Source organism: Oncorhynchus gorbuscha, linkage group LG16 (genome assembly GCF_021184085.1).
Source record: "Oncorhynchus gorbuscha isolate QuinsamMale2020 ecotype Even-year linkage group LG16, OgorEven_v1.0, whole genome shotgun sequence".
NCBI lineage: Eukaryota > Metazoa > Chordata > Actinopteri > Salmoniformes > Salmonidae > Oncorhynchus > Oncorhynchus gorbuscha.
In genome coordinates this window covers 35,123,075-35,137,632 of record NC_060188.1, presented here as the reverse complement: position 1 = coordinate 35,137,632, position 14,558 = coordinate 35,123,075, and the positions used below count along the sequence as shown (strand labels likewise).

The 14,558-nt window shown below is 41.7% G+C and overlaps 1 protein-coding gene across 1 annotated transcript in view; it reads left to right on the top strand.

Annotated features, from left to right (window-relative positions):
- The window catches only part of LOC124000766 (transient receptor potential cation channel subfamily M member 4-like), an 81,945-nt gene extending 68,367 nt beyond the window's left edge, over positions 1-13,578 (top strand). Inside the window, exons 19-27 of the mRNA XM_046307357.1 lie at positions 5,203-5,318; positions 6,144-6,276; positions 7,225-7,399; positions 7,823-7,991; positions 8,815-8,996; positions 9,891-10,023; positions 10,269-10,341; positions 10,602-10,695; positions 12,431-13,578. Coding sequence (XP_046163313.1) covers positions 5,203-5,318; positions 6,144-6,276; positions 7,225-7,399; positions 7,823-7,991; positions 8,815-8,996; positions 9,891-10,023; positions 10,269-10,341; positions 10,602-10,695; positions 12,431-12,459 — 1,104 coding nt within the window. The 3' untranslated portion in view covers positions 12,460-13,578. The remainder of the gene's footprint in view (positions 1-5,202; positions 5,319-6,143; positions 6,277-7,224; positions 7,400-7,822; positions 7,992-8,814; positions 8,997-9,890; positions 10,024-10,268; positions 10,342-10,601; positions 10,696-12,430) is intronic.
- Positions 13,579-14,558: the final 980 nt, after the last annotated feature.

The window sequence follows — 14,558 nt, the reverse complement described above, 5'->3', positions numbered from 1 at the left end:
GGCTACCCAGAACATATCCCAGTCCACGTGATCAAAACAATCTAGAAGCATGGATTCCGATTGGTCAGACCAGCGTTGAATAGTCTGTAGCACGGGTACTTCCTGTTTGAGTTTTTGTCTATATGAAGGGAGGAGCAAAATAGAGTCGTGATCAGATTTCCTGAAGGGAGGGTGGGGGTGTGCCTTGTAGGCATTTTGAAAAGTTGAGGATCAGTGGTCCAATGTTTTCTCAGAGCGAGTGCTACAGTCAATGTGTTGGTAGAACTTCGGTAGCGTTATCCTCAGATTAGCTATGTTAAAATCCCCGGCTACAATAAATACGGTCTCAGGATATGTGATTTCCAGTTTGCATAGAGTCCAGTGTAGTTCTTTGAGGGCCGTTGTGGTATCGGCTTGAGGGTGAATATACATGGCTGTGACTATGATCAAAGACAATTCTCTTGGGAGGTATTACGGTTGGCATTTGATTGTGAGGTATTCTAGAATGGGTGAACAAAAGGACTTAAGTTTCAATATGTTATCACAATCTCACCATGAGTAGTTAATCATGAAACATATACCCCCACCCTTCTTCTTCCCGGAGAGATCTTTATTCCTGTCTACGCAATGAACTGAGAATAATAATAATAATAATATATGCCATTTAGCAGACGCTTTTATCCAAAGCGACTTACAGTCATGTGTGCAGAACACAACTGGCTGTACGGACTCAGTATATCACGAGAGAGCCATGTTTCCATGAAACAGACTATGTTACAATCCCTTATTTCTTTCTGGAAGGAGAACCTCGACCTGAGCTTGTCAACTTTATTATCCAGAGACTGAATATTAGCGAGTAATATACTCGGAAACGGTGTGTGGTGTGTGGGCCTCCTGAGTCGGACTAGGAGTCCACTCCGAATTCCTCTTGGATCAGCCTCTGGAATCAGTTCTTTCCCGGTTGTATGTAATAACACCAAAACATTTCTGGGCTAGTAATGTAATAAATCCATTTTTTTTAAATACTGCAGTGGCTTAGGAGCTAGAAGCATGGCTGCCCTAACTGTCGGTACCATCTCAACACCATCTTAACTGAGTCACACGTGACAAATCACTTGCGGTACATTTTTGGAAAAATAAAACATTAATTGCAGTGCCTTAAGAAAGTATTCATACACGTTGACTTATTCCACATTTTGTTGTGTTACAGCAAAGGATTCAAAATTGCTTAAATTAATCTACACAAAACTCCATAATGACAAAGTGAAAACATGTATTTTGACATTTTTGCTAATTGTTTGAAAATCAAATAAAGAAAATATCTAATTTACATACAGCATCAGTCAAACGTTTGGACACACCTACTCATTCAAGGGTTTTTCTTTATTTTTACTATTTTCTACATTGTAGAATAATACGGTAGACATCAAAACTATGAAATAACACATATGGAATCATGTAGTAACCAAAAAAGTGTGAAACAAATTATATTTAATATTTTAGATTCTTCAAAGTAGCCACCCTTTACCTTGATGACAGCTTTGAACACTCTTGGCAGACCCTTTGCTATGAGACTCGAAATTGAGCTCAGGTTCATCCTGTTTCCATTGATCATCTTTGACATGTTTCTACAACTTGATTGGAGTCTCTACCTGTGTTAAATTCAATTGATTGGAAATTATTTGTAAAGGCACACACCTGTCTATATAAGGTCCCACAGTTGACAGTGCATGTCAGAGCAAAAAACAAAGGTTGAAGGAATCGTCTGTAGAGGTCCGAGACAGGATTTACGTTCCAACAGGACAATGACCCCAAGCACACAGCCAAAGCAATGCTCTTCAGAAGAAGAATGTGAAAGTCCGTAAGTTGCCCAGCCGGAGCCCAGACTTGGATCCGCCGCCAAAGGAGCTTCTACAAAGTATTGACCTGGGTGTAAATACTTACAGTTGAAGTCGAAGGTTTACATACACTTAGGTTGGAGTCATTAAAACTAGTTTTTCAACCACTCCACAAATGTCTTGTTAACAAACTATATTTTTTTGGCAAGCCGGTTAGGACATCTACTTTGTAATTTCTCCAACAATTGTTTACAGACAGATTATTTCACTAATAATTCACTGTATCATAATTCCAGTGGGTCAGAAGTTTACATACACTAAGTTGACTGTGCCTTTAAATAGCTTGGAAAATTCCAGAAAATGATGTCATGGCTTTAGAAGCTTCTGATAGGCTAATTGACCTCATTTGAGTCAATTGGAGGTGTACCTGTGGATGTATTTCAAGGCCTACCTTCTTTCTTCTTCTTTGCTTGACATCATGGGTAAATAAATAAAAATCTGCCAAGACCTCGGAAAGAAATTGTAGACCTCCACAAGTCTGGTTCATACTTGGGAGCAATTTCCAAATGCCTGAAGGTACCACATTCACAGCCATCATACCGCTCAGGAAGGAGACGCATTCTGTCCCCTAAAGATGAACAAACTTTGTTGCGAAAGGTGCAAATCAGTCTCAGAACAACAGCAAAGGACCTTGTGAAGATGCTGAAGGACACAGGTACAAAAGGATCTATATCCACAGTAAACGAGTCCTATATCGACTTAACCTATATCAACAAAGATCGTACTATTTGGAGAAATGTCCTCTGCTCTGATGAAACAAAAATAGAACTGTTTGGCCATGATAACCATTGTTATGTTTGGAGGAAAAAGGGGGAGGCTTGCAAGCCGAAGAACACCATCCCAACCGTGAAGCACGGGGGTGGCCGCATCATGTTGTGTGGGTGCTTTGCTGCAGGAGGGACTGGTGCACTTCACAAAATAGATGGCGTCATGAGGTAGGAAAATGTGGATATATTGAAGCAATTGAGTGTATGTAAACTTCTAACCCACTGGGAATGTGATGAATGAAATAAAATAATAAATAAATCAGTCTCTCTATTATTCTGACATTTCGCATTCTTAAAATAAAGTGGTGATCCTAACTGACCTAAGACAGGGAATTTTTCTTATATTTCTGTATTTTATTTTCAATAAATTTGCAAACAATTCTAAAAACATGTTTTTGACTTTGTCATTCTGGGGTATTGTGTGTAGATGGGTGAGGGATAAAAAGATGTTTAATCAATTTTGAATTCAGGCTGTAACAACAAAATGTGGAATAAGTCAAGGGGTATGAATTTGTTCTGAAGGTACTGTATGTGTGCGATTGCCACTAATCTTCTGTGAAGTGTGTGTACCCCCCTACTGGCTGAAGGGGAACACAGTTCAAAGGCCTACAGCAGGTGTTGGCAACGGGACAGGGTACAAAAGACTGTAAAATCACCAGAAAGTCACCCCAACATTTTTTGAAGTATTCCCACAAAGTAATAACAAATACATAGATATTATTTTTCTACTTAAATCGAACTCTGGTCATTGGATTTGTATGTGTCAAGACTAATCATTTACCACTCTCCATTGTGGCTAACGGATTAGGATGAAAATTGTATTGGTACTGTTCTATTTGACAATTTAGCCATTACAGCCATTATCCTCGCTAGGGTAGCGTTCTCAAAGTATTGAAAACAGGGACCCGTGCAAATCATTTCACGCCTATCGTTTTGTTGTATTTCTTGTTTAACACAATTGCTCTGAGGAAGAGATTTTATCCCTAGTCAAAAAATCCTGTAGGATTCCCCCCAAACATTCTATAGAAAATCCTATCAGATTTTGAAACTTTGTATTGGTCATACTCCAAATGAACATGCAGCCTTGAATCACTCCCGTATTGTGATCGTGTGTTGAAGAGGTTGAGAACCTCAGGGAATTATCACGGGTGTAGTTGAAGATTGTGCTCTGGAGACATCGGAGGGAGGCTGTTTCTCAGTTTAATCTTGATTGCAGTTTAATGTATGTGTTCAGGTTTCTGTCCCATATTTAGCGCTGAGATGTCCAATTAAGCTGTGTTTATCCAGTTGTTGTACATACAATGTGGTCCGAAATAACAATTAATAGAATTATATCCATACTATGGCTTGACAGGTTATAAGTATGCAGATCAAACAAACGGGCTGCTGCACAGTTGCTAATGGAAGGTCTTTCTAGAGTGCCTGGTTAAATTGTGCAAAAGATAATTGTTTTACTCTGTAAATGGTTAAACTAGTGATATGTGTAATGCTATCAGCCTAAATGAAAATATTGATTTATTTTTGACATGTTCTATTATTTTAAATTGCGCTAACTTCCTGTACGTGGAAAGTATGTGTTAATACAGTACATTACACAACGTCACGTTTTGACCACATTGAATTGATGGTACTTGCACATCCTTTTTTACCTCAGATTAGTGATGTTATTATAAATGTTTATACTAATGACAATGACAATATCGATGGCTTAAAAACAGATCAATATATCATTGGTTTTGTACTGTTTTTGTCAAATGTGCTGGCAGGTCTTAGGACTTAGAATTCTACTATAATTTTCAAACTGAAATGGCAGGGGAAAATTGCTGTCTTTACACCTACTGTATACATGGATTTGAGAGACAAACTATCGCTCAAATAACAGCCAACCGTTGTCACTGTTGATATCCTGTGCCTGGTTGTGAGTTGTTGAAAATAAATAACAAAGCAACTGATTTGTTTCCTTCCCTGTTTCGGCAGCCTCCCAAAACTTCCATGCTATGTTCTAGAATTTAGATATGTCTTATGTCGTATGTCTTCAGCAAATTCTCTTCTAACCAGTGATATTAAAATGATTCTCTAATTCGGCGTGGCCTTTGAACAGTGTTTGTTTTAAACAGTGCATTTACATCCCACACGTTTGCATCACTCCGACATGAAGCTGGTTGTCTTCAGCAGGTTGTCCTCTAAAGAGTGTCCAGTGGGATTCCAATAGGATTCTGATAGAGGTGACACAACTTCCTATAGGATTGTGAGAATCCTGTACGATTCTATTGGACTAGAAAAGTCATCTGATTGGATCCTTTAGGATTTTGTCACCCAAATCAGAATCCTATTATACTAATGCCTTTTGATTAGGGATTACTATACTACAATAACATTCTTATTATATTTTTTGCATACAATATAGCTCAGTGTTTGTATTATTTGTTTTATACAGTCTTTTTTGCTCATCATTATCAAGGGAACCAATCACTTTGTAGGTGACTGTAGATATATATTAATGACCATCTACTCTCTCTCTCACACACACTTTCCCCCTCTCTCTCTCTCTTCATCAGACATTCTTCAGGGGCAACACCACTTTATATCAGAGAATGAAGCTCTACATCGAGGACATGTGGAATAAGTGTGACATCACAGCCATCTCACTCTTTGCACTGGGAATGTGCTGCAGGTGTGTGCATTTACAGTAGCTACAAGAAGATACTGAGTATATACGAAACATTAAGAACATGAAGCTCTTTCCATGACACTGATCAGGTGAATGAATCCAGGTGAACGCTATGATCCCTTATTAATGTCACTTGTTAAATCCACTTCAATCAGTATAGATGAAGGGGAAGAGGACAGGTTAAAGAAGTATTTTTAAGTCTTAAAACAATTGAGACATGATTGTGTATCATTCAGATGGTGAATGGGCAAGGCACAAAATGTAAGTGCCTTTGAACGGGGTAGGGTGTTAGGTGCCAGGCGCACTTGTTTGTGTCAAGAACTGCAACGCTACTGGATTGTGTATCAAGAATGATTCACCACCCAAAGGACATCCAGCCAACTTGACACAACTGTGGGAAGCATTGGAGTCAATATGGGTCAGCAAACCTGTGGTATGCTTTCGACACGTTGTAGAGTCCATACCCCTACGAAATTGAGGCTGTTCTGGGAGCAAAGGGGGGGAGGTGCAACTCAATATTAGGAAGGTGTTCTCAGTGTAATGTGTTTATGTTTCTGTGTTTCGATGTAAACAAAGCTGCATCAGCAACAGCTAATGTGTATCCTAATAAATAAACGGATAAATATATGGTGTGTGTGTGTGTGTGTGTGTGTGTGTGTGTGTGTGTGTGTGTGTGTGTGTGTGTGTGTGTGTGTGTGTGTGTGTGTGTGTGTGTGTGTGTGTGTGTGTGTGTGTGTGTGTGTGTGTGTGTGTGTGTGTGTGTGTGTGTGTGTGTGTGTGTGTGTGTGTGTCTGGGACTGTAACCAAGAAGTTAGTTGTGTGTTCTAGAATGTTCCCGTGGTCCTATGAGTTTGGCCGTGCTGTGTTGGCTGTGGACTACATGGTGTTTACCCTCCGTCTCATCCACATCTTCGCCATCCACAAACAACTGGGACCCAAGATCATCATTGTTGAAAAAATGGTGAGTGCTTTCTAAAAAGAAAGAGAAAACCCTGTGCACTGCAGTGTCTAAATAGTAGACTTAGACATTGCGTCGTTGTATCTGTCTCATTCTGAGGACATGGGAGCATGGACAGTGCCATTGTGGCCATCTCCATTTTAAAGTAGTCAATTTTATTCTACTACTTCCATGAGTTGGCAGACAAACTGAAAGGTTGCCAAAGATGGTGGATAAATTACGATGAATGACTCCACGACTTCACCATTTCATTTTTTTTTCAAGGTTCCTGTCTATGTAAGTGGGCGTTCCCTCTCTCGTGTGAGAATGCTTTCATGAGCGCACGTTTCCTCTGTAATCGCTGGGATGCTCACATAAGAGAGGAAACAGCTGGATTTGGTCTACATATTGTCCCCTCCCCGCTCGGCTCGCCCCACCCGCCCTGCTCCAACATATCACTGGCACATTTTTTGGGCAGTGAGATGTCCCTTTTCTCTACTGTCTCTGGGGCACACCCTCCGCGGGCGTGGGCAGTAAGTAGACCAAAGCAGCCCCGCCTCAATCAGAAAAAATAAGGGAGTGGGATGCTTCATCTACTGTCTCTGAAGGTGCATAATGCCACATAGAGTGTATTGTTATAACAGGTATGAAGCCAATGTTTGTGATGTATTGCCACCTGCAGTTATGGAATGTTTGCTCACAATTATAATTGGCTGATCCCTCCTGATGACCCGCATTGTGATCCTTCCTTAGCCCATAGGAAGTCCCACCCAGTTGACTACTTAAAGATTGTGGAAGTTCATAATGGCGCTGGCCATGCTAAAATGGGCTTTTGGGCACTAGAGTCCTCTATCTGTCTCAATGGTCCAGCTCCAGGTGCTGGTTTTGGCAGTAGCAACTAGTATCAAAACTGAACACTAGATGGTGATGCCATTTTCCCCAATGAATATCTGTTCCCCTTCTGATTGGCAGATGAAAGACATCTTCTTCTTCCTGTTCTTCCTGGCGGTGTGGCTCCTGGCCTACGGCGTAGCCAATCAGGCGCTGCTCTACTCCTACGACCCCCGTCCCGGTTGGATCTTTCGCAGAGTGTTCTACAGGCCATACCTCCACATATTTGGACAGATCCCCATACACGAAATGGATGGTGCGTTGATGTTTGTGTATGAATGTGGTTTGCATGTGTATGTAACATAGTATAATCTCACCTAGATATTTTAAAATGAATGCACTAACTTTTAATCGCTCTGGAATAGAGAGTCTGCTAAATAAAAACAAATATATATATATATATATATATATATATATATATATATATATATATATATATATATATATATATATATTACTGGTTTCTCTCACTCTTTTTCTCTCTCTTTCTCTATTCTTTCACTCCTCTCTCTCTGCATCCCCTATCAATCCCTTACTTCAACCCCTACCCAATCTACCCTCTTTGCCCTACCATTTTAAATATTTATTTTCACACCCCTCCTTCTGCTTCTTCCCATCCTTTCAAACTCTCCCCCTCTCACTGCCTCCTGCCCTCGTCTCCCTGTCTCTCTGTCGGTAGCTGATAAACTGGAGGAGGGGATAGAGTGCACCAATAACGCCACTCTGGTCGAGGCGGGGGCAGAGCCCTGCATGAGTACCGACCACAATTGGCTGGTGGTCATCCTACTGGTCATCTTCCTGCTGGTCACCAACATCCTGCTGGTCAACCTGCTCATCGCCATGTTCAGGTAATGGACCCTCTGTCTGTCCCTCTTTTACTTTCTCTCCCTCTTCCACTCTCTGTCTACCCTTCACTCTCTCTAGCTCTTCACATTGACGAGTGTTGGTGAAGTTATCAAGAGATAACTTAGAGATGTATTCATTCTCGAGACATTACTGTAATAGTAATCAAACGTAGCCCTACCTCCAAATCACGTTTGTTGCCATGCTTCCCTTGGAGATCTGCAGAATGCTGTATAGCCAAAACAGTTTGAATCGTCCTCTGATTTTTATTAGAGGGCTCCCGAGTGGCGCATTGGTCTAAGGCACTGCATCTCAGTGCTAGAGGCGTCACTACAGACACCCTGGTTTGAATCCAGGCTGTATCACAACCAGCTGTGATTGGGAGTCCCATAGGGCATTGTACAATTGGCCCAGCGACATTTCGTCCCGATACCTCTACTGCAACTCTCTTCAATGAGAATAAGCTCTCTGTCCTTCTTTCCCATCTAGCGCCCCCCTCCATATCCCTATTTCACTCTCCTTGTGTTCCCCTTGACAGATTCAATAGGCCCCTCTAATCCGTGGGTTGAATTTCTCTTATTTCATCTAGTTCCTCAGGGTGTCTCAGGGAATAGTGTTGTTGGATTTAATTTAATCAACTTTTTTTATTTGAGTGTTGTCCTAATGGCATGTTTTTCTGGCTCTGCTTTATCTGTGTGTCATTGGGGCTCAAAATGTCATGAACTAAAAAATATAATATAACCAACCTTTTTTTTATATGAGCGAGAGTCACCTAATTTCCTGATATTCAGCCTTTTCACTGTCTCCCTCTCTCTGCCTTTCCTCCAGTCACACGTTCTCCAAAGTGCAGGAGCACAGCGACAACTACTGGAAGTTCCAGCGCTACAATCTGATCGTGGAGTATCACTCCAGACCCTGCCTGGCACCACCCTTCATCCTCATCTCCCACCTCCACCTCATCATCAAGAGACACATCCGCAAGATCCCCTCCACGAAGATCAAACACTTTGGTGAGAGAGGGAGGGAGATAGAGAGAGAGGGAGGGAGAGCGTGAGGAGGGGAGGGAGGGAGAGGGAGGGAGATAGAGAGGGAGGGAGGGAATGGGAGGGAGAGCGTGAGGAGGGGAGTGAGGGAGAGGGAGGGAGGGAATGGGAGGGAGAGCGTGAGGAGGGGAGTGAGGGAGAGGAAGGGAGATAGAGAGAGAGGGAGGGAATGGGAGGGAGAGCGTGAGGAGGGGAGGGAGGGAGAGGGAGGAAGACAGTGCCGGTGCCAGAACGAATCAGTTGGAAAGGCATTTGATTTCTATAGTGTGGCACTTTTTTTTATGGGACCTCCTATGTATAAAAAAAAGGCATGTCATTTAACTGTAAAAAGGTATTACCTTTTAATGTGCCATCAACACAACCAGTTATGTTTTCATTTGGTTGTCAAACAAATCACTTCAAAAAGTAGGATATCTTCGCACATTAGTCCCAAAATGATTCCAGAATCTTAACAGTACACTGTGCACCCACCAACTTTCCTTCGATTCGCAACTGGCTGGAACTATCTCCCCGGAGAATGCATCAGAGCGAGCGCCCCTCAGTCCTTACTATATACAGCTCATACATCTGATGCTGTCTCGCCAAAAAGAGTATGAGTATGACATGTCATACTATTTTTGTCCAGACAACATCAGATACATGGACTTTACATGCACCTTTCTGTCTGCGCCCATCTCAGTCAAATAAATGATCATAACGCCGGTCCTGTAGGAAGACCAGTGATCAGATCATTCACTTCAAGTATTGAACTTCAGGTATTTTAGAAGTCCACTTCCATTTTCCTTCAAGAGTATTTTTTTTCTCATTTTCTCTTCTTCCCAATTTCTTTGTTCTTCCCCTCCTCCTCTATCCCTCATTCAGTTCTGGAGATCCATGGTAGGGAGGCCAGTAGACTGAACACGTGGGAGGCCATCCAGAAGGAGAATATACTCTTTGCCCAGAACAAACGAGAGAGAGAGAAAGACTCAGAGAGACTCAAACGCACCTCCGTCAAGTGAGACATCTCACCTAGACTAAATGCCAGATTCATTTCACAGCTTCAGTTAACAGCTCAGCTTCTATCTGGCCTATGCATAGAATGGTTGAGATGCTGTAGCTGATGGATCCTCCTGTGTTAGGAATCGGGTCAATAACATTTTAAAATCATGAATCGGAACTTCAATTCACTTCCTGAATGGACTGTGAAGTGAATTGACCCCTAACCTTTGTTGTGGTCCTGTGTTGTGGTCATGTTTGAAGGGTGGACAGTGTATTAAAGCAGATGGCAGAGATTCGGGACCACGACCGCAGGCTGAGAATGTTGGAGACCGAGGTTAGTGTCACCCTGCTTTATCTGCCCAGTGGCAACCAGACACACATCCCAGAAGTTTGAGTGCTCCTTAATGGGCGGGATGGTTTAGTGGGTGTGTGTGTGTGTCTGTGCACACACGTGTGTTCGTTAGTGTGTAATCGTAAGTATGTGTGTGTCTGCATTTGGACTGCAGCTGTTGCATCTGCCTGCTCAGCACTGAACAGACCACATCCGTCATGGTTCTCTCTCTCTTTCTCTCTCCGTCCCTCTCACATTCCCAGTTGGAGTACTGTTCTAGTGCCCTCTCCTGGATGACGGAGGCTCTCTCTCAAAGTAACTTGGTAAAGACCACACGTCCTCCGCCCGCTCTCAGAGGTAAGGTTACATACAGTTTACCTTATGATATAGGTTACATGTATGATCTATTTCTATGGAAGGTTGCCTCCTACCTCTCCAGTCATGGAATATAACATGTAAATTGTTAGAATGTATTGATCCCCAGTACATTTTATTACTTGGACTTACAGTTGAAGTCGGAAGTTTACATACACCTTAGCCAAACACATTTAAACTCAGTTTTTCACAATTCCTGACATTTAATCCTAGTAAAAATTCCCTGTCTTAGGCCAGTTAGGATCACTACTTTATTTTAAGAATGTGAAATGTCAGAATAATAGTAGAGAGAATGTTTTATTTCAATCATCACATTCCCAGTGTGTCAGAAGTTTACATACACTCAATTAGTATTTGGTCGCATTGCCTTTAAATTGTTTAACTTGGGTCAAACGTTTCGGGTAGCCTTCCACAAGCTTCCCACAATAAGTTGGGTGAATTTTTGCCCATTCCTCCTGACAGAGCTGGTGTAACTGAGTCAGGTTTGTAGGCCTTGCTTGCACATGCTTTTTCAGTTCTGTACACATTCCCTATGGGATTGAGGTCAGGGCTTTGTGATGGCCACTCCAATACCTTGACGTTGTTGTCTTTAGGCCATTTTGCCACAACTTTGGAAGTAAGCTTCAACTTGAACTGATGTCTTGAGATTTTGCTTCAATATATCCACATAATTTTCCTACCTCATGACGCCATCTATTTTGTGAAGTGCACCAGACCCTCCTGCAGCAAAGCACCCCCACAACATGATGCTGCCACCCCCGTGCTTCACAGTTGGGATGGTGTTCTTCGGCTTGCAAACCTCCCCCTTTTTCCTCCAAACATAACGATGGTCATTATGGCCAAACAGTTCTATTTTTGTTTCATCAGACAGAGGATATTTCTCCAAAAAAGGCGATCTTTGTGCAGTTGCAAACCGTAGTCTGGCTTTTTTTATGGCGGTTGTGGAGCAGTGGCTTCTTCCTTGGTGAGCGAACCTTTCAGGTTATGTCGATATAGGACTTGTTTAACTGTGGATATAGATACTTTTGTACCCGTTTCCTCCAGCATCTTCACAAGGTCCTTTGCTGTTGTTCTGGGATTGATTTGCACTTTTCGCACCAAAGTGCTTTCTTCTCTAGGAGATAGAATGTGTCTCCTTCCTGAGCGGTATGATGGCTGCGTGGTTCCATAGTGTTTATACTTGCGTACTATTGTTTGTACAGATGAACGTGGTACCTTCATGTGTTTGGAAATTGCTCCCAAGGATGAACCAGACTTGTGGAGGTCTACAATTGTTTTCGGAGGTCTTGGCTGATTTCTTTTGATTTTCCAATGATGTCGAGCAAAGAGGCATTGAGTTTGAAGGTAGTCCTTGAAATACATCCACAGGTACACCTCCAATTGACTCAAATGATGTCAATTAGCTTACCAGAAGCTTCTAAAGCCATGATATCATTTTCTGGAATTTTCCAAGTTGTTTAAAGGCACAGTCAACTTAGTGTATGTAAACTTCTGACCCATTGGAATTGTGATACCTGTTGTAAACAATTGTTGGAAAAATTGATTATGTCATGCACAAAGTAGATGTCCTAACTGACATGCTAAAACTATAGTTTGTTAACAAGAAATGTGTAGAGTGGTTGAAAAACCAGTGTTATTGACTCCAACCTAAGTGTATGTAAACTCTGATTTCAACTGTATGTAATAATTGCAGTTTCTGTTACTTTTTTACTTTCAGATCTGACCTCTCTCTCTCCAACTAGCTGACAAATGTCTGATGGAGAATAGTGAAATCTGGACTCGCACACATGACCTCTTAGCTGTCCCTCAAAGTCGATGATGACAAATGTTCCTCTTGTGGATTGGGGATATCGCTTTAAACACACACACACTCAAACACACACACACCTAGAATCACTGTCACTCAGGGCCAGTGGTGTGAAGTACTTAAGTAAAAATACTTGAAAGTACTGCATAAGTCGTTTTTTGGGGGTATCTGTACTTTACTTTACTATTTATATTTTTGGAAACTTTTACTCTTCACTGCATTCCTAAAGAAAATGATATACCTTTTACTCAATTACCCTGACACCCAAACATACTTGTTACATGTTGAGTGCTTAGCAGGACAAGAAAATTGTCAAATTCACACACTTATCAAGAGAACATCCCTTGTCATCCCTACTGCCTCTATTCTGACGGACTCACTAAACACGTGCTTTGTTTGTAAATTATGTCTTGAGTGTGGGAGCGTAAAATAAACAGAAAAATAAACAGGAAAATAATGCCATCTGGGGTGCTTAATATAAGGAATTTGAAATGATTTATACTTTTACTTTTATAGTATATTTTAGCAATTACATTTACTTTTGATACTTAAGTATATTTCAAACCAAATACTTTTAGACTTTTACTCAAGTAGTATTTTACTGGGGGACTTTCACTTTTACTTGAATCATTTTGTGTTAAGGTATCTTTACTTTCACTCAAGTATGTCAATTGGGTACTTTTCCCACCACTGCTCAGGGCCAAGGAATGTCAAGCAATGCCAAACGCGGACTCGATGCTCTTTCATCCATCCTTTCAATGTCGTTTTTAAGCCTTGATCATTTGAACTACTGTCATTTAATATGTGGACCATTGTTGCTCTTCTATGTTCTACTTTGTTGTTCCTATGTTCTATGAATCTTGTTCCTGTGGGTTATAGAATGTGAGGAGAACAGGACAATCTGTTCTTAATGTATAGACATTTTTAAAAGGTGTATTCAACCTGACACAATCACAAACATTTTACTTTTTGGTTTGCAGTCAATGACCAAAAGCGCCCTCTTTGGGCGCATTAATGTATTTCATCATTTCAGAATTAATAAAGATTAAAAAATACAACAAAAATCTGGTGTTTTTATTTGTTGTTATATTTCAGTCTTCTGTGATGTATATAAAGTGCAATATTGGAATGCTAACTCAACATTCTATACATTTCAACTCTATATGTGACATGGTACAGGTGTCTTGTTTCTTTAAGCATCGAGTAATTGTCTCTGGCCCCCTCCCAGTTAGGGGGAGTGATGAGCTCTACAGCAGAGTCTCACAGCTCAACCACTGGTTGAAAACTGTTTTCTGCCCCTCCCAAAATATATAATTTGTAGATAATTGGCCCTCTTTCTGGGACTCACCCACAAACAGGACCAAGCCTGGCCTGCTGAGGAGTGACGGACTCCATCCTAGCTGGAGGTGTCATGTTTGTCATTTATTATCATGTCTTGTCCCTGTGCTCCCCATTCTATTCGTTTCCCTCTGCTGGTCTTATTAGGTTCTTTCCCTCTTTCTATCCCTCTCTCTCCCCCTCCCTCTCTCACTCTCTCGCTCTCTCTTCTCTCTATCGTTCCGTTCCTGCTCCCAGCTGTTCCTATTCCCCTAATCAATCATTTAGTCTTCCCACACCTGTTCCCGATCCTTTCCCCTGATTAGAGTCCCTATTTCTTCCTTTGTGTTCCGTTCCTGTCCTGTCGGTTCCTTGTTTAGAATTCACCGTGCTGTGATTGTGTATCGCCCTGTCCTGTCGTGTTTTTGCCTTTATCAGATGCTGCGTGTGAGCAGGTGTCTCTGTCAGCTACGGCCTGCGCCTACCCGGCGACCTGCAGTCTGTGGCCGCTTCTCCTGTTATTCCCCTCTACAGACTAGAGGATTTCTGTTATTCCCTGTTTGGACATTTCCTGTTAAGGATTCAGGATTTGTCGTTTTCTGTTTGGACTTGAATAAACTCTGTTTCTGTTAAGTCGCTTTTGGGTCCTCTTTCACCTGCATGACAGAAGGAACCGACCAAGGAATGGACCCAGCGACTTCAGACGCTCGTTACACTGCCG